The sequence below is a fragment of the Siniperca chuatsi genome, linkage group LG12 (assembly GCF_020085105.1).
Source record: "Siniperca chuatsi isolate FFG_IHB_CAS linkage group LG12, ASM2008510v1, whole genome shotgun sequence".
Classification (NCBI taxonomy): domain Eukaryota; kingdom Metazoa; phylum Chordata; class Actinopteri; order Centrarchiformes; family Sinipercidae; genus Siniperca; species Siniperca chuatsi.
Genome location: NC_058053.1, coordinates 10,044,936 through 10,063,939, shown reverse-complemented (window position 1 = coordinate 10,063,939; position 19,004 = coordinate 10,044,936). Strand labels below are relative to the sequence as shown.

The 19,004-nt window shown below is 40.5% G+C and overlaps 1 protein-coding gene across 2 annotated transcripts; it reads left to right on the top strand.

Annotated features, from left to right (window-relative positions):
• Positions 1–61: 61 nt before the first annotated feature.
• On the top strand, positions 62–12,748 carry LOC122885649 (high-affinity choline transporter 1-like). Of its 2 annotated transcripts, none has more exons than XM_044217018.1 (9): positions 62–1,235; positions 2,272–2,523; positions 3,075–3,188; positions 3,720–3,875; positions 4,036–4,184; positions 4,692–4,835; positions 5,209–5,362; positions 7,870–8,087; positions 8,510–12,748. In XM_044217018.1, the coding sequence occupies exons 2-9, from the start codon at positions 2,346–2,348 to the stop codon at positions 9,161–9,163; spliced, it is 1,767 nt and encodes a 588-aa protein (XP_044072953.1). In that variant the 5' UTR covers positions 62–1,235; positions 2,272–2,345; the 3' UTR covers positions 9,164–12,748. The 2 variants fall into 2 exon arrangements, with proteins under 2 accessions (XP_044072953.1, XP_044072954.1); XM_044217019.1 differs by lacking the exon at positions 62–1,235 and adding an exon at positions 1,379–1,721.
• Positions 12,749–19,004: the final 6,256 nt, after the last annotated feature.

The window sequence follows — 19,004 nt, the reverse complement described above, 5'->3', positions numbered from 1 at the left end:
TGAATGAAAAAGTGAGTAAAATGAAAATATATTTTATTATAATATATATATATATATATATATATTATAAAATGAGACAGAAAAGGCTTCACACCAAAGCAAATGACAAATTATAATAAGGCCACAAACTAAACCCTCCATTGACAAGGACCACAGATTCCCTTTTTATAGACTTGAACGAAAACGATGACCCGCATTTCAGCACCATGGACAGCAGCCTGAATGCTCCAAGGAAACCTCCTCAGTAAGAAGTACAGTATTTGAAGTAACACATTTAGTTGGACAATAGATGCTTTCAGATCCTTTATTACTGTTTCCAGTTGTGGTTTGAAGACAGGCTATACGAGGTAACATCCTTTACGAGGCATATAAACAGATAAGTTACTTCTTCGACTACTTTAATCATCTTTATATAATAAAAAGAGTTTTTGTCTTTAAAAACAGAATTATACTTCATGCATTCAAGACTGGATTTGGTAATATACGAAAGTGTACTGAAAGTGACCGAAATAATGTGCTACAAGTCGCCATTGCTCCTTCCCTGAGAGTTATGTCTATTTATACAATACAATACAATATTTGGAAGTTTTGATGTTTAAATGCAACAACTCGGTAGAAGAGTGATGTTCTTGGATGAACAAAGCGCCAGAGTTGCGTGCGTAAGGTGGCTCATAAAATGAAAAAGTAATCCTGTGCGGGGCTTACACCCTCAGCATTACCACCATACAGCCAGCATTTGCGGAAATAAACGCCATGCTGTAATGCAGAGCAAGCGGGGACCTGCGCAAGATCGTAAATCAGGCCTGAAATGTAACCTGGCAAAGTAAAGGTTTCATCCATTGCCAACATGAAATGATGATATTGGAAAGCTTTCCCGGAGAGGTTGTGCGTCATGCCACTCTCTATTAGGTGCTATTTTCGTCCTGCCCTGGAAGACATTCATCCACCATCTACCTACCCTGACAGCACCCAATAAACCCACCACTCCCATTCATCTCCACCCTCTCCCTCCCTCCCTCCCTCCCTCGGTCTTTCCCTCTCCCTCTCTCTCTCTTTCCGACAAGCATTGGTGACTTAAAAAACAACATAGGAGATTTGCGTTTGGTCGTCCAAGAGGATTACTTTGTGGTACCTTCACATTCTTTCCAACAAAAATCGTAATTGACACTTTTGGAAATCTTCTTTTGGAGGCCCTGCTCCTGTAATCGATTTAGACCTGTTCCTCCAACGGAAAGGTAAGTTTATTTCAGTTTCTAATATTCTCTCCTTTTACTAATATGTGTTGGCTGACTGACCACAGTGACAGATGTTGATTTAAAGAGAGATCAATAATGCAATACTTGCCTCATGGAACCATGGAGTCAGAGCAACGGGGAGCTGAAACCCACAGGTCTGATTGTAGTGATGCAGCACATCGGACACAAAACCCTTATGCATCTGTTTTAGGTCTCTTTTGGTTAATGATTCGCAGTTTTATACGCTTGGGAGACATTAATGGACTTTTACAAAACAATGTCGGTCCAAGATTTTAAAATCATATTAGGCTACAAAGCAGCCTGAACTATTTATTTTTTATTTTTTTATTTTTTTAGAATAAATGGAAAATTAACAGACATTAACAACAATTAGATTGCGCGATGTCTGTAATCAAAGTGAGGCAACAAGGCGCGCGTAATACATCTACAACCGTCTTTGGATGCAGAATTAAACCAAGATCAAAGGTGAAAAGGCAGGAAAGTATTTGTGTTTTAAAATCAAAGAGTTTTTCAGCACCAGCTGGTCGTTTGTCTAATAATGTATTGTGTTGGGTAAAATATATGGCCAACGAGCAGGAATGTACAAGCAGTTTTGTACATTTTTGGTTGCATGTATTGGATGCAGGGACTTTATCACACTCACAGAGGCTACTAACACAAATTAAACTCGAAAAATCCTGCCGTTTTCAGCCTGAAATGTGGGTAGGAAATTATCGTGATGTTGATTTCGTTCATTGTAATTTGCAGGAAAATTGGAATTTAATTTTTCTCTTATAGTGATTCCACCTTTGATGCTCGAACTGAATTAAGCATCCACTTAAATTCGGCAAGAATTTGAATTTATGTGTGTTTTTATTACTTCGGTGAACATGGTATTTTCAGATGATCGGTGCGTTTGAATTTGAATTACTTTGTATTCTCTAACTGGAAAGTTTGAGGCTCCTGTAAAATATTTATTTCAGATCAAATTCAAACACAGTGCACGGAAAATGTTTCTTCCGTTTTTTCTTCAAAGTTCTCTCCATGAGATTCCTGTCCTCCGCACGCAATAGCACTTGATCTCGGCGGGAGGAAGCGGACTAAAAGAAGATGGCCATCCACGCCGAGGGTCTCGTGGCTATCGTGATCTTCTACGCCCTGATTCTGTTTGTGGGGATCTGGGCCGCGTGGAAGAACAAGAACTCCGGTGTTGGCCAAGACCGGAGCGAGAGCATCATGGTCGGGGGAAGGGACATCGGATTGTTCGTTGGTGGATTCACAATGACCGGTGAGTTGGTTTACTACGGGGTTAACTACTACACTTGCTTGTTGGTTGGTGCTAAACATGTCCCGTGTGTGCATTCTGTCACATTTGGGTGTCATATGAGGTCAGAAAAAGACAATAAATTCCACAGTCTCTGTCTTTTACGCACGACAGCATTGGAGCCACAATCTCATTTACTACCACAACTTCCAACATTACATTCATTACATTTCTGAGCACTTACATATGCATTAACTGATGACTGAAACATTTTAAATGTAAAACTTTTAAATGTAAAACTATCACCTAAGAGAGAGGTCCCATGTCATTTTTGAATGATTTCCAAATACAGTTATGTTTTCCCAACACCAAATGGATTCTGTGTGATGTTTGCTAAATTATGATCACAACTGCAAGCTATGGTTTAGTGACTCCTTTTCCATCCGTGATAGACAACCATGACTTGTAGAGTTCTTGTTATTTGAATTAAAACTTATGCAACATGTCATGCACCAAACTAGTCTTTTAAGTCTTTTTTTACAAACTTAACTTGTGTTTTTTCTTCTTGGTTTCAGCCACTTGGGTGGGTGGGGGCTACATCAATGGTACAGCAGAGTATGTCTACCTGCCAGACTACGGCCTGGCTTGGGCACAGGCACCCTTTGGTTACGCTCTCAGCCTGGTAGTAGGTAAGAACCAGTGTCTTTGTAGAAGTACTTTCAAAGAACCATTAAGCCATTAATTTCCATTCATTTTACAGTATTATGACAGGTAGGAAGATAGGTAATCTGTTACAGTGATCATTATGTCTGCTTTTATTTTTGTCACTCTGCATCATTGTTGTGCGGTGATGCAGCATAGACTTCACATCAATCTGCACGCACAATAATAACATAACTATGACGTTATGTTATGCTTTTTTGAATACTACAATCAAATAAATGTTATACTACCCTACCGTACTTTAGCGGTTATGTAGCAGAGTATGATGTAGTAGTGTAGCAAAAACATGCAAAAACACTGGTAGGTCCTCTGAGAAATACAGTATAATCATACATATAAACAGGAATGCTACAGTGAGATAGTTCTATAGGGTCACCATATACTACTTAAGCACCAGATGCACACTTCTTGTCAAGTTAGTAATATTATATAATTTAATTGATTCAGGTATAGTAAAATACACTTCTTTACACTTACCTTAATGTTTGATCATTCAGGTGGCCTTTTCTTTGCCAAGCCCATGCGTTCACGTGGCTACGTCACCATGCTGGATCCCTTCCAGCAGCTGTATGGAAAAAGGATGGGCGGCCTGCTCTTCATCCCCGCGCTCATGGGGGAAATCTTCTGGTCTGCCGCCATTTTATCTGCCCTGGGTGGGTGATTATTGGACAGGATCACTTAAATGTTAAAATTATGCCTATATGTCTAAACTCATTACGAGCACCACATTAAGTCAACTGTTACATTCAGTACACTTTTCTCTTCACTCTGATTGACAATTGTATCTAATGAATTGAATGTATTGTCCTATAGGTGCCACTCTGAGTGTGATCGTGGACATAAACATCAACATGTCCGTGGTGATCTCAGCCCTGATAGCTATCTTCTACACACTTGTTGGAGGACTCTACTCTGTCGCATACACAGATGTGGTTCAACTCTTCTGTATCTTTTTGGGCTTGGTGAGTTTCACTGTAAACATCTACCTAGCAAGGGACTCTAGTAGTGACAATGAATTCCAGCATTGGATAGACTGAAGGCCAAAACCATTAGCTGTACTGTATTTTTTCAGCTCAAAATGTGAAGCTGTCATTAGCCAATATTTCATACTCATCTTTGAGGTATTTTTGATGATTTTCTTACCAAACACTTCTAAAAGACAACATGCATCCATTTATACATGTGGAATCTGATCAAAATGTGGATTACAATGTATTAATTTTGCAAAAAAGCATCATATTCTTTCTATCAGAGATGGGTCATATTGGCAGGAACATAGTGATTTACATCTAAAGACACCAGTCTACAGTATGCCTAGTACTAAAATGATATCAAACTTTTTGGAACAATAAGAAGAACTTGGATCCAGTATCAGAGTCAACAACTTTGACAGTGGAAACATATTAAAATCACTAAATATCTATATAACATTAACAATATTTGCATTCTGATACCCTCCTCTCCATCAGTGGATCAGCGTGCCTTTTGCCATGTCCAATCCTGCCGTGTCAGACATCAGTGTTTCAGCCAAGGAGGTAATCTACCAGTCACCCTGGCTGGGGAAGATTGACCCTGAAGATAAATGGCTCTGGGCGGACAACTTCTGCTTGCTGGTAAGTCATATTTTTTATGAGATGATTCATCAAGAGACAGTATATTACTGTAAAGTAATTTGCAGCGCATTTTGATTCCACTGTCAAGAGTTGCAGGCAGGGGCTTTAAGTGAAGCATTTAAGGTGTTGTTAATTCGCAGGGCAGTTGAGGGTTGTTGTTTTTTTGTTTTTTTGTTTTTTGTTTGTTTGAGATACGTATTTCCTTTAAAGGCGAATAATAACTGATTATTAACATTATTTAAAATAACTGGAAGCAGTTGCAGAACAGATTTGTTACCTTAAGAGTAACTTTCAGAGGCGTGCTAGTGTTGGTCTAGCTGACTGTTATGCATTGGTTTGGTGTCTGTATTTACTATGGTGTTTCTGTTTCTAGATGTTGGGGGGGATTCCCTGGCAGGTCTATTTTCAACGGGTTCTTTCTGCCTCTTCAGCTACCTACGCCCAGGTCCTTTCCTTCCTCGCCGCCTTCGGCTGCTTGGTCATGGCAGTCCCCTCTGTCCTCATTGGAGCTATAGGTGCATCCACTGGTAAATATACACACACTCACACCGGGGCTTTGCGAGACTTAAAGCTATTTTGGGGGACCCCAGCACTCAATTCCTGTTAGTCACTTATATGTGGATACTTTCAAAATGTACCATAATTCAAGCCTGTCACTTCAGAACATGTGGAACTTGAACAGTTTGGTTTATAAAATGTGAGAAAGCGAAGCTCTTGATATGTGTATTTACTCTAATAGCTGGCAGATATCACACAGCTAAAACAGCAATAAATAGTAGCTTTGTGGCTGTGAATGGAAATGTTTTTAAAACTTTTATTTGAAATTTTTAAAAGAAAAATTTGTATTTGTCTTAAAAATACTAATACTAGCATTATATTTATTTATATTTATTAGATTATTTTGTAGCATATAATAATACTAAATATTGTCCTCAGGTTATATATGGAAGTAAGCCAAGTATTGATTGAGTATTGATCAAATAGCTACTATTGCATGTTATTTACATCTGGACTAGATGCATTTGACACAAAAATGACCAAACAGCAATGTCACCCAACATTTTTATTCTAGACACGTACAGTTACGTCTGGATTGCAGCTATTTTATCACAGAAGAACACAAACATATCAGACACTGATCTATGAATGATATGCACACACACAGACACACATTAATTAAGCAATTAATGAAACATCACAAGACAATCGAAACATCCAGGAATCTGATCCTTTATTCCAACAGGAAAGTGTGATCAAAGGGAACACGATGCCTTCCTGGGTTGTTTACACCCCAGCAGCTTTTTATTCAGATGTGTAAATGCAGATGCATACAGTATCTGGAGGGTAAACAACATCAGATGGATCCTGTCACGACAGGCAGAGGAGAGAGCCATCAGACCATGCCGATTTAGTGAATATTACATCTGAAGAGGAGCTAATTAATCTGGTCCGTCTGAAGTTGTTTCATGTATAACCGGCGCTAATCAACCACTCCTTGTGAATATCCAGGGGAGGGAGAGAAAGAAAGACACAGATTGTATACCACTCAAGGATGAAGAGAAGGATGAAAAAAGTGGCGGAAAGATAGAGGGTTGATGTCAGAGGGTTTAAAGGGGAAAGAGCGCAAATATCCCAATGAATGGGAGGATGGGGATAACAGTGGAGTGGTGAATGGGTGGAGTTTGATGAGTCTGAAGGGCAGGGGGGAAGAACATCTTCACCATGGAGCTAGTATCAGCGAGACATTGGTTCCCATGAATCCTAATGACGTTGATGATCCCCTGACTTTTCCTCTAACGCCACCATGAGGTGCACATTTTGTAGTTTTGACTGAAATATCTCAGCAACTATTGAATGAATTGCCATGAAATTTGGCACACACACTCAAGTTCCCCTCAAGATGAATTATAATCACTTTGGTGACCCTTTACCATGTCATCTAGCACCATCATCAGGCCAAAATTTCATTCATTTGCCCAATACTTTAGTTTATGACCAGATACTTGCAGAACAAATGACTATCAGCCTCAACTATACTTTGGGTTTAGTGCTTATTGGCTAATGTTAGCATGCTAACACGCTAAACTATAGTGATGTGAACATGGTAAACATTATGCTGTACATGCTATACATCAGCATCTTAGCAATGTCACTGTGAGCATTTTAGCATGCTGATGTTAGCATTTGGCTCAAAGCAGCACTGTGCATATTCAGTGTTTCCCCCTGAAAAATAATAAGCCTACATACATGCAAACTTTTGTATTTATTCAGCTCAAAATTTCTCATCAGAATCAATGGCTTCTCACACACATTAATTATTATTAATTAAATGATTATTAATAATCTTTACAATTCAAATGCAATTAAACTACATAATATATTCTTCAATACTGGCTCATATTAGGACCAATGGCCCAATCGGCACAAACCAGTGTATCAACCAGAGTTAATATTACAATATGTTCAATAATAATCCATTATTTTTGGCATTCCTCCTATTACTGTGGCTTTTTCCCTGTATTTTGACTTACAGCAAGACATTGCATTGATAGTCTCTGCTGTAATCTCACAGACATGTATGGCCCTTTTGTTTCTCAGCAACTAAAACAGGTGTATCCACAGGGTGCATTTTAATAAGGTTTCCAAGTCGAGCCTTTGTCTGAAAAGCTAAGGGATCAGTACAAAAATTGTAATATAGCAATCAGTCCACTTAGAATTCCAAAAGTTGGCCAGGAATATAATTTTATTAATCTCAACATAGGAACGTGTGCCAAGTATAGCCTGTTCAACTTTAGTTGTGTTCTGTTATTGCCTCACACAAGTTGCTGCATTGTTGTTGTTTTTTTGTTCAGACCAATAATTCAAGCAAATACCGGTACTTTTTTAAAAAAAATTGCACATACAGTAGATAATACTGGTTCTTGGATGCAGAGAATATTACTGATCAGTTCAGTAGCCCAAAAGTAAGCCTTGACATTTACATATACATCTTTTAAAATGCATCTTTGACTATGTCTCCCATTTCTTCTTGCAGACTGGAACCAGACTACTTATGGGTCCATCCCACCGAAGGATAAGGATGAATCAGACATGATCCTTCCCATAGTGCTTCAGCACCTCTGCCCGCCCTACATCTCCTTCTTTGGTCTGGGAGCGGTGTCGGCTGCGGTCATGTCATCAGCAGACTCATCCATTCTCTCAGCCAGCTCCATGTTTGCCAGAAACATCTATCAGCTCGCCTTTCGACAGTCGGTAAGAGTGCCAACAATAATGCTGCTAACACACATCTGTACAGTTTGAGCCAGTGGTTGCAAACATCAGTCAAATAATCAATACATCAATTCTAGTTTCATCCCAGTGGTTTACAAATGTGTCAGATGTTAACTTATTGTATTTGCTGAACATACAAATCCAGACCCCAAACCTTCAGACAACATTCAAACAGATGAGCTCCAACTCAAAATAACTGGAAAATTAAATTCTTTCAAAAGTATAGTGGATTATGTATTGTCAGTATTATCTGCTGATATGAAATATGTAGCCTGATGTTAGCCATGCTAGCGGCGTGGCTCTAGGGATGGCCTCTCTTGTCATACCTCCCCATTCTCAACCTTGTCTTCTCCACATTTTATGTTTTCTTCTTCACTCTGTTAACTCTTTCTTCTCTCCTCCAGGCCTCAGATACTGAGATTGTTTGGGTGATGCGCCTCACCATCTTTGTATTTGGAGCTCTTGCCACTGCTATGGCATTGTTAACAGGATCAGTGTATGGCCTGTGGTACCTGAGCTCCGACTTGGTCTACGTCATCATCTTTCCCCAACTTCTCAGTGTGTTATTCGTCAAGGGCACCAATACCTATGGCTCTGTGGCTGCCTATATCTTTGGTCTTTTGCTGCGCATTGGTGGTGGGGAGCCCTACCTCAAACTTCCTCCATTCATCTACTACCCCGGTTGGGTGACCCAGGAGAAGATCCACCACCTCACTGGGGATGTAGAGCACTTTGTGCAGCAGAGGTTCCCATTCAAGTCTGTGTCCATGGTGGCATCCTTCTTGGCAAATGTGACCTTTTCTTACCTAGCAAAGTACCTATTTGAAAGCGGTATGTTGTCACACAAGTACGACTTCCTGGATGCCGTGGTGTCCAAGCATAGCAAAGAGATCATGGACAAAGCCACGCTGGTGAGCAACCATGATAACATCATTCTTTCAGAAATGGCACCTGTCAAGCAGGCCCTGGGTGTGTCACTCGCTGGGACATTCACCAACACTGAGGTCCTCAGTGATGATGGGGTGTCCAGTCCAGAGGCTTTTCACAATGAAAACTAGTCAATAAAGGCACAAAGAAAATTAGAACCAAGGAATTTGAAGAAGAAGGAATAATCAAAGAGGCATCGACATTCTTCAGGAAACTTGCCACTGCCGCACTGGAAGCCAAATCAACAAATCTGCTGTGGCTTCCGAGTGACTCCATAAGTTTGTTTTATGCTGATGACATGGTGCCTCCTGCTTTTTTTAAGATCCCTTGCCTGGAACCATGAAGGTGACTGTCAATCAGCTGTGTCAAGCATACCATACTCATTCTTTTTTTATCATGACTCTGTGAATCTACTACCAGTACAACCAGTTTAATTTAAGTGCTGCTACAGTGGTCGGAGGGACTTTCAGGGGAAAACAATGAGAGACTGCAGTGGACAAATAGTATGTGTCGACGACAGGTTTGCTGTGGGTAATGAGAATCGTGCAATATCTAACCAAGGAACTGTATCCACGTCTACATAGCAGTGTGTGTGTGTGTGTGTGTGTGTGTGTGTGTGTGTGTGTGTGTGTGTGTGTGTGTGTTGATGTACATGCACATGTGTACACCTGAGAACAAGTGAATGCTCCAGAAACTTTTCAGATTTTGAGTTTTAAGTTTGCGTAAGTAAATGTATTAATAGAGCAATAATATTTTCATGATCTATGTTGAATAGATATATACATTGTACTGAATTTGCAAGTTACTGTCATTGTTTTTTGCTTATTTTATGTTGTGTGTTCACCTTGCTCTTAATCCTCCTGTCATACTCGCTAATTCCAGAGACAGTAAGTGTCGCATTAAGAACCACATACCACCATAATATTACCAAACCCTTAAGTCACCTAACAAAAGGTTGATATTGGGTGATTTTTCAAGACCCCAGATTAAGTTCAGTCACAACATTTTTAATGTTCACTGCCAACATTTTTTAAATTAAATATTCCTACAATATCCCCGTATTTCAACTACAATATAGAGGTATAATCAAGATCCACCCGATGAATGTAAGTCCAATATTAACTCTCATTTTAGCTCTGTTTTGTTCTTCACCAATCCTGAGGAAACTATCTGGTTCTTTATCGGCTAAATATTCTGCTATGTTCACATTAACATGTCTGTCAGCTGTTTGGTGCTAGAGTACATTCCGTTTTTTTAGCTTTTTTGCAAAGAACATTTGACTTTAGAAACAATGCTATGAGAGTGAACCAAAACAGTAAAGTTGTGGGCTGGAAAACCAAAACTAGAGCTGAAAGACGCTAAAACACTCGACGACTGCAGAGTCGGGTGATCATTTTCTGTCATTTGATAGTCATTAGTCGTTTGATCCAATTTTTAAATAAAAATACTGATTAGATCAGCTTTAAGGAAAGATAATGGTCATGGTTAAAGACAAAAAGTTATTATTAACTGTTATCATTAACTGTTCGTCAAAGTCAAACACATTTAACATCCTCCACTACCTTGAACTCCACAGTTTTGGCACTGAACGTTTGTACTGGATGTAAAATGTGTACTGCAGAATCATCATGTATGACTGTATTTCCATAGGACCCTCGGCTTTCATTACCTAGATCTTTACCTAATGTTTTTCCAGGCAGCCATTGGCTTCCATTAATTTCCATACATTATGAAAATCAATTTGTAATCTTTGTTTTTGTCAAACTTATGATTGTGTAGTATAATTAATGTGCATTTACAACTGCATTATGACATAACACTGACAACAATAAAAGCACATATGATTTTACAGGTTTATGTTCATATAAAAATGAATGGAACCCAAAGGCAGCCTGGAAAGTTTGAAAATTCAGAAATCTACAGAAACACTACAGTAAGCTTTGGAAATGATTGGCATTAATGTTCAGTATACTGTACTTCATTAATAGAATTTTAAAGGACCGATATGGTCACACATATCCTATATGTGTGTATGTGTGTGCGTATGCCTATGATGATTTGTTTGCTCATCCTAAACCTGTATTGACTGGCCAGCCACAGTAGGTTAGCGGAGACAGGAAATGATTGTTGCTCCCAGGATGGTGTCAGTAGCACCAGCCATTATTGATCCAATGCCCAGTCAGGACATTTGATTAATGCTGCAAAGAGGTTTGAAACCACGGTTTATAAGATTTTGTTTTACAGTCTGTTATATTCAGTGATGAAAGTTGAAATGTTGTTACTGACCCTCATAAATAAATTCCCCAAAGTCAGTCCTTACATTTCCCCAGGTCTGGCTGTTTCAAACTATCAGGCACACTGCTGCTCTGTATAAGGAGAATCAAGTAAAGGAGTTGTCACTTTATACAGTGAGAACTGTTGTGGTTTGTTGGTGTCTTTTTGAATCTATGGACTCGCCTTAATTCAAAGGTCAGTCATGGTCTGCCTTGCAAAAAGTGGCCATTTTTATAGAAATAATTTATTTAAGTAAAAGGCTAGCGATATTCTGTATTTTATTTATTATCGAAATTTAAGACCAAAACCAACAATGTGTGAGTCTGTTTCTCAGTATTCTCTGACTTCCCTAAGCCATCTATGGCACTCAGTCGCAAGCCCATTGATTCCTGCTGAATATGTAAGTCTTTAAAAAGGGGTCAAAAATATAAAGTGTCTTTTTTTTTAAAGGCAGAGCAATTTCCTAACAGAGCTGGGCACTGTAGTTTCTAGAAAATGTTACTCAAACAGGAGTAAATGGTGCATTTGTTGGAGACTATTTTCACATGCACATTAGATGTTGTATTAAGTATTTACGGCAGCAGGACAGTGTATTGTGGAACTGAATCAAATTAAAGTACAGTGCCCATGTTTATCTTAATGAAGGAATATGTCGTCCAGTAAAAAGTTTTGGCTCACTGATGTGTTTTTTGGACAACAATGGAGCTCTATGGCACAGAGGAACAAGCTACATCAGGCTTTGGCTACACAGTCAATACTTGTTAGTAGGATCAATTCTTGTTGATTTTGGTCTTTTCAAGGGATTTGGTAACAATAAGAAAATTCTAGTATAACACCAGCCTTATCCTTTAAGGTGGCAAGATGGCCTTGTAGTTAGTCTTTAGAGTGAAGACGACTTGATCCCCGTGTGCAGCCATATCTGCTGAGGTAGAGTGAGACACACAAAATCCCAACTTGACGCTATCCCATCTCTAAAACATAGATTACAGTTTATTATTTATGATTTGCTACCAAGATGGAATCAGCTTCAAAGTGAATGGGGTGACTGCTGGTCTGATGCTATGCAAAGTGTCAGGCAATCTCGTTGGACTCAAATGTGAATGTAAACTTTCCTCCTCATCAGATAAGCCTCATAATAAGTGTGTCGTAGCTTAGGTTCATTCACAAACCTGAATACACACAGAAAATAATCAATGTCAGCTGTTGAACTGTCACATTTGTGGCTATATGTCGTAAATTGCAATTCTGCTGTATTTTTGTGTGATAAATGTATATACCAAAAAATTATAGGAACAAATTCAAGTCTACTTTTAAATGCAGCACTGAAAATGATGTTTGTTGACAGTGAAATTACAGCTATTTATTTATTCATGCAGTGTCTATAAAAGTATAGTTGTAAACATATGTGAGGTCAGTTGAATAAATTATATTATTTAGCACAATCGCGATTTGGTTTTCTCTCTCCATATGTACATACTTGCATTCTAGTGTCTGAAATTTAGTTTAGTTTGTATGTGTTTCACACATCAGTTTCCAATTATTGTTTTATTCTCAACTAACTAATAAGATATGAAAAAAGATATAGAAAGATGGATAAATGTGTGTGTGTGTGTGTGTGTGTGTGTGTGTGTGTGTGTTTGTGGATGGGTGTTTGTGCGTGTGTGTACAGGGTGTGGACTGACTGGTGGAGAGTTTAATCTAGGGGTTCCCTTCTGCTTGGGCGCATCAATCAAAACACCAACCTCAGAATCTTATAACTGCCAAAACTGTCAGTGCTGTCAATCTCTCTTTTTTACACACACTCACACACACACACATACACACACTTCAGATCCCAGTCTGACCCTTGGCTGATGGAAGAAACCTTCATGTTGTGTATTTCATGGAAGTATTAGATCTTCCAAGTAGAAATAACAAAAGGTGTTAAGGATTAAATCTTTGTTTTTGTGGTTTTGCTGAAGCTCCTTCCTTACTGTATGTGAAGTAGCAGTGTATTATAAGATTTAATTAAAACATGTTCAGGAGTTAAAGTAATGGGAAAAGGACAGGACCGTATTGGCAACATCAAACATCAAGACACCAGGATGGACAAAAATAAATAAATTGCAATTGGCAAAAGAAAAAGAAAATGTTGGCCCTGTGCATGTCAAACCCTCCTATTGTTGACCAGAGGGCCATATCTGTAATTTCAAACAAAACCATATTAATGAAGTTTAATAACTAGATTCGGGAACAAAGACCACGCCTAGAACTCATCCAATTGAGTGCTCACAAGTACTTAAGCACACCGCATCAGTTCACTTCCTGATTGACTCAGTCGCCACATGACCTGCGTCAGATTAGCCAACAAAATGCTTACCTTGAAATATGGACCACAAGCTCTTTCTTAACACGTCTGACAGCGACCAGTTCCATGAAGACCCCGATGTCTCGGAGTCTTTCCCATCTCCCACCATCCACTTCTCCTGCAACCCCGGCTGTGTTTCTAACATCGTCAGGCCTTCACCTCCCAGTAGCTTCAGGGAAAGATCCCGGCTTTGGCATTCAAGGGACACAGCCGCTTCGAGTCGCCACTCCCTGAACCACTTGAGATCCGACAGGGGAAGCCACCACGACCGCATTCACCCCGCTATCACACCGACTGTCCATCCACTCCAAACGTATCCCAGTGGACAGTTGCTCGCCTGAAGCAAGCGCTAAGACAGCGAAACATCACTTTTCACCACTCTGACAATAAAGCCCAATTTTTCCAACGGCTTACAGACTCCCAGCAAAACACCACTGTCCGTCACAAAGCTTCCCAAGCACTTCCGGGTTCCCAGCGCAGCGTCTGGGGCAACATCGATGACGTCACGGCGCGCCATACGGTCGATGAAGCTCACCCCTCCACATCAGCCCTCCCAGAGGGCCAGGTTGTACCTAACCCTCTACCAGCCCCACCAGTGTCTCATTTCTCCTCCATTTTACCCCAGGCTTCATTAGCAACCCAGACACATGCATTCTTTCTTCTTCTCTTGCTCCTACTTTTTCCATCCCATCTTCTTTGGCCACCACAGCTCTTCCCACCTCGACATCAGCCGCACAGACTGCATCCATCACAGTGACCTTCGGTGGTGCTTTCGGTCAAAACCCTTTATTTCCTCCTGCCTATCCTTTTCCCCTCCCTTCCCCTAACTTTACCCACCCCCTCCCAACCCATGTGTAGATAATGTAATTGTTCCCCCCTCAAATGCACCTCTCTTTCCCACAGCTTTACACCCTGCTTTTCCCACGTATCCATCCCCCCTTAACATCTTCACCTTAGCCACCGCATTACCCCCGGCACAATAAGTCGCAGCCACCCAACCATCTCCAGTGCCACTCATGCTCAGGCAACAGATCCTCTCCGGTAATTACATCGACCTCGACCTATTAATACACCCATTCTCTTGCAATTCCCAGAGAACTGCAAACCGCCCTCAGCCCCATCAAACTCAAACAGTCACTCCCTACCTGCTCCAAAGAACTCACGGCAGCCAAATTCGCCTTTTCATTCTCATTATACCACGACACCATCTGCTCAGCCTTCCCCGACCACAGGTCAGAGCTAGATGAATATCTTTCACTGATCCTTGACCTGGCCTTGTGGTTCGGTGGCAATGGGTTCTACTCCTACCATACCCTCTTCGCTCCCAAGTTGCCGGACATCTGTAGCAGTACAACCAGGGAACATACTGGGGTACTCTTGATCCAGAGCTGTATTGCCGCATCTTTGCATCTCACCCTTCCCTGAACTGCAACCTGTACAGCGCACCTTCCAATGCAGCCTCAGCATGCACCATCACCGTTTCCCTGCCCCGTCACCTCATTACCGCCTCTCAAGAAACCATCCTCAACAGTATCTCTCCCCGAACACCCTCATCCTACCTCACCGGATGGAATTGCTTCAAAGCTTTCCACGCCTCCCACAGCCTTCCTTTCCCTTCCCTTGACGTCCTGACCCTCTCAAGCTTCATCATATTCACCAATTCCATCCTCAAGATCAAATCCTCCACCATACAAGTCTACATCAGCGTAATTCCTTGTTAAACTGTCCTCCGGGGCACCTTGTCCCATCTCGCCCCTAGAATCCATGTTCGTACTGGCATTCATTGGCTTCCTGCGCTGTTCAGAGTTTATGGATACAAACCTCAACTACCACCTGTCCTGACATGCATCCATGTCCGACATTACCATTCAGTCCACCAACACTCTTATCTACCACCTTAAATCTAGCAAGACCAACCAGTCCAGTCCCCTTAAACCCGTCTACCTCTTCTAACTAGAATCATACCTAATTCCGTACAAATCCATTAGCAACAACATGAACTTAAGACTGCCAGGCTTCCCCCTAGACCATCTGTTCATCACAGAGACAGGAAAAGTAGCCACATGCTTCTGGTTCCACCACCACTTCGCATACCTCACCAACCTACACAACAACATCACGCACCTTTCCAATTGAGGTTCTTTTGAGGGCTCTATCCACCATCGAGGAAGAGGCCGCATCGCATTCCTCCATCCAACCAACCACGACCCCTATTCTCCCCCTTCCTCCTTCACCCTCCTTCCCCCATTCACTTACCCCTTTATCCCTCGACCCTCTCCCCATTATCCACCCGACCTCGACCCTCTCCCCTTCATCCCCTGACCTTCCCCCCTCCCTGCATCCTTCATCCCATGACCTGGACCCTTCCCCCTTCATCCCTTGAACCTCCCCCACATCCCTCCATCCCTACTGTACCAACAAAGCTCTTCTCCATCCATAACATGCAATAAACTGTTCTAAATCCATACGCTCACTGGCATGGTTTTAGTTATTGAGATTAGTTCGATGAAATCCATACCACAAGAACAAAAACCTATGAACTTTGACAGACAGTAGCAGAGGCGAGATTCATTTGTTGTGCACCTGTAATCTCAGGTGTAGGCACTTAAGTGACAAGTCAAATCCATGTCCTAAACTTTAAGTCCTAAACAACTCAGCATGCACCAAATTTTATTTTAAATGTTTAACTACACCAACATAATAATAGTAATAACAATAATAAACCACTTAGCTTAATAATTCATTCATCATCTTGCAGCACAGGATCTATAATAGCAAACCTTATTTCAACAGACTGGTCTAATTTAATATAAGTTGAGGGTATTACATGACATGACAGCATCTGCATTTTTTCCAAAGCATGGTACTTCTTAGCTGAGACTGTTCTTTTCCCTTTCTTCTTTCCTCTCACACTTTCTATTTCTATATTTGATAAGGCTCCAAGTGCTTCTATATAGTATTGGACTGTAAAGAATCATATAAGAATCTATGAAAAAGCTCCACGCTTTTTTATCTTGATTTGTAATTTGTCACTTTTTTCAGCTCATGATATGGTTCATTGAGTCATTGTGGTTCCATTTAGAGCTACTTCTATAAAAATTCCTTATGTGCATTTCAGGCTTGCTAAATTAGTCATGTTTCAATTTCTAAAACTGAAATGAGGGGTTTCAAAATAACAGTTGATTCATGTGGGGATGTCACACCTCTCACTGTCACTGCTTCATCTTAGGGGAATCATGTATGCACTTTTCAAGCCTCCAGACCAATACCTAACACAAGCTGATATTCTGTCTGTAGAAAGAGATTGAGATATGTGAGCAGGAATAATATTAATTTGTGTAAATGCCAATGAAACCTGCCACAGTGTCAGATGATTCGCCTGCAGGTGACAGACATGAAATTGATCTGATGTCATCAGAATTATAAGGCAGGATGTTTAAAGTGTTATCATCTCACAAAAACACACACTGGAAAATAGTCAAGGAATCATTGTTCTTCTGTAAAACTGACACTGTTTCCTGTGTGATCATATTGTCTTTGTACAGAGCAAGCAGGCGGCGAAGCCAAGATATGCTGTATATGGGGATGATCAGAGACACTTAAATGTAAAGTATATCTATATATGAAGATTTTGGAAACAGCAATAAACTATTGCATGGATCTATCTATGAGATTCATGTAAATCCAACAAGCGGCAGACAGGTGGATGAAGGAGACATATGTAGATCATGGTTTCATTTATTTTCCAATCAGTTATAAAGCAAATGTTTTGAAAAAATCACAGGAAAGGTCAAAGTGACATACTGTATATGGCAATCTGCATTATGGTAAGGGAAAGCTGTGAGAACTTGGAAGGATCCCTGATCACTGTCACTCTGTCATGGCTTACTTGAATAGAACAGAGCCATAGTTAATGTTATTAGTAACACCTGTTATCTTCCTACAATGACAAGTCAAAACGTTAGACTTGACTTTTATTCCCTTATTGGAAATCTTCCCATCGGTCCATTATTAACAATCAGTCTCATGCAAGAACATATTTGTATTCATATCTTAACTTTTCCATACTTGTGTACAAAATGGGGTCATACATGTTTGTCTTTACATATCTTTACGTATTCTCATGTTTTCAGAGGGTGTTGGGTCCACCAGGGTTGTCCCTTGTCACCAATTCTGATTTTCATAGATAGGATCTCAAGGCTCTTTGCAGATGATGTGCTTCTGTTGGCTTCATCAGACCATGACCTTCAGCACGCACTGAGGCAGTTTGCAGTCGAATGTGAAGTAGTCGGGATGAGAGTCAGCAACTACAAGTCTGAGGTCATGGTTCTCTACTGGAAAACAATGGATTGTTCCCTCTGGGTTGGAAGTGAGTTGCTGCCCCAAGTAAAGTTCAAGTATATTGGGGTCTTGTTCACGAGTGAGGGTAAAATGGAGTGTGAGATTGACAGGCAGATTGATGCAGCGTCAGCACTAATGTGAGCATTGTACTGGACTGTTGTGGTGAGGAGGGAGCTGAGCCGGAAGGCAAAGCTTTCGATTTACCAGTCAATCAAACCCTCTCCTATGATCATGAGCTTTGGGTAGTAACCGAAAGAACGAGATCGCGGATACAAGCAGCCTCCGTTTCCTTCGGGTGTCTGGGCTCACCCTTGGCGATAGGGTAAAGAGCTCAGACATCCGGAGGGATCTCGGAGTAGTTGAAATGGTTCAGGCATCCGATCAACTCTCAATGGAGCTTTTGATGTTTGATGTATCATTGGCCCCTGCATAATCGAAAAACGAACAACCTCTGATGTTCGTCATGTGTTTATCACCACAATCCTCTGATTGAACTCCCAGCTGGTCAAGTAAGCATTTTGTTTTTGAAAAGTTTCCAATCTCTATGTATCCATATATATATATATATATATATGTATATCTCAACCCTACAGCCTAGCCGCAGGCTTCACAACTCAAGCTTTGTCCTCACTGAAGCTTCCTCTGTGTTTAAAACGACAGAGAATTCTCTAAACGTCATCAGTAGCATGTAGTTCACACATACACACGGACAGATAAGCACACATATACGTTCAGGCCTGCAGCACAGCTCATGACTTATTCTCTCTAAAAAGTATAGTCCTGACTGCCTTCCTGACTTTTTGTCAGTCTGGTAGTGCTGATGAAAAGACAACACATTGTTCTCTATGACACCCCTTATATGTTTTATTTATTGATTACTTATTATCCTACATTTTAATTCCTTTGAGCTTTTAATAACAGCTACGATTTAATGCCTAGTAATAGATATTGTATTCCTTCACACAGTTTAATTCAATGGTCTTCTTGGCTGTTACATTATACTGACATCC

What these genes read in the sequence shown, in the direction of transcription:
- LOC122885649 (XM_044217018.1), top strand. Translation starts at nt 2,346, where the DNA reads ATGGCCATCCACGCCGAGGGTCTCGTGGCTATCGTGATCTTCTACGCC. An exon ending in CGCTCTCAGCCTGGTAGTAG is followed by an intron (nt 3,189 to 3,719) that starts GTAAGAACCAGT and finishes TTGATCATTCAG; the next exon opens with GTGGCCTTTTCTTTGCCAAG. An exon ending in CGGACAACTTCTGCTTGCTG is followed by an intron (nt 4,836 to 5,208) that starts GTAAGTCATATT and finishes TTCTGTTTCTAG; the next exon opens with ATGTTGGGGGGGATTCCCTG.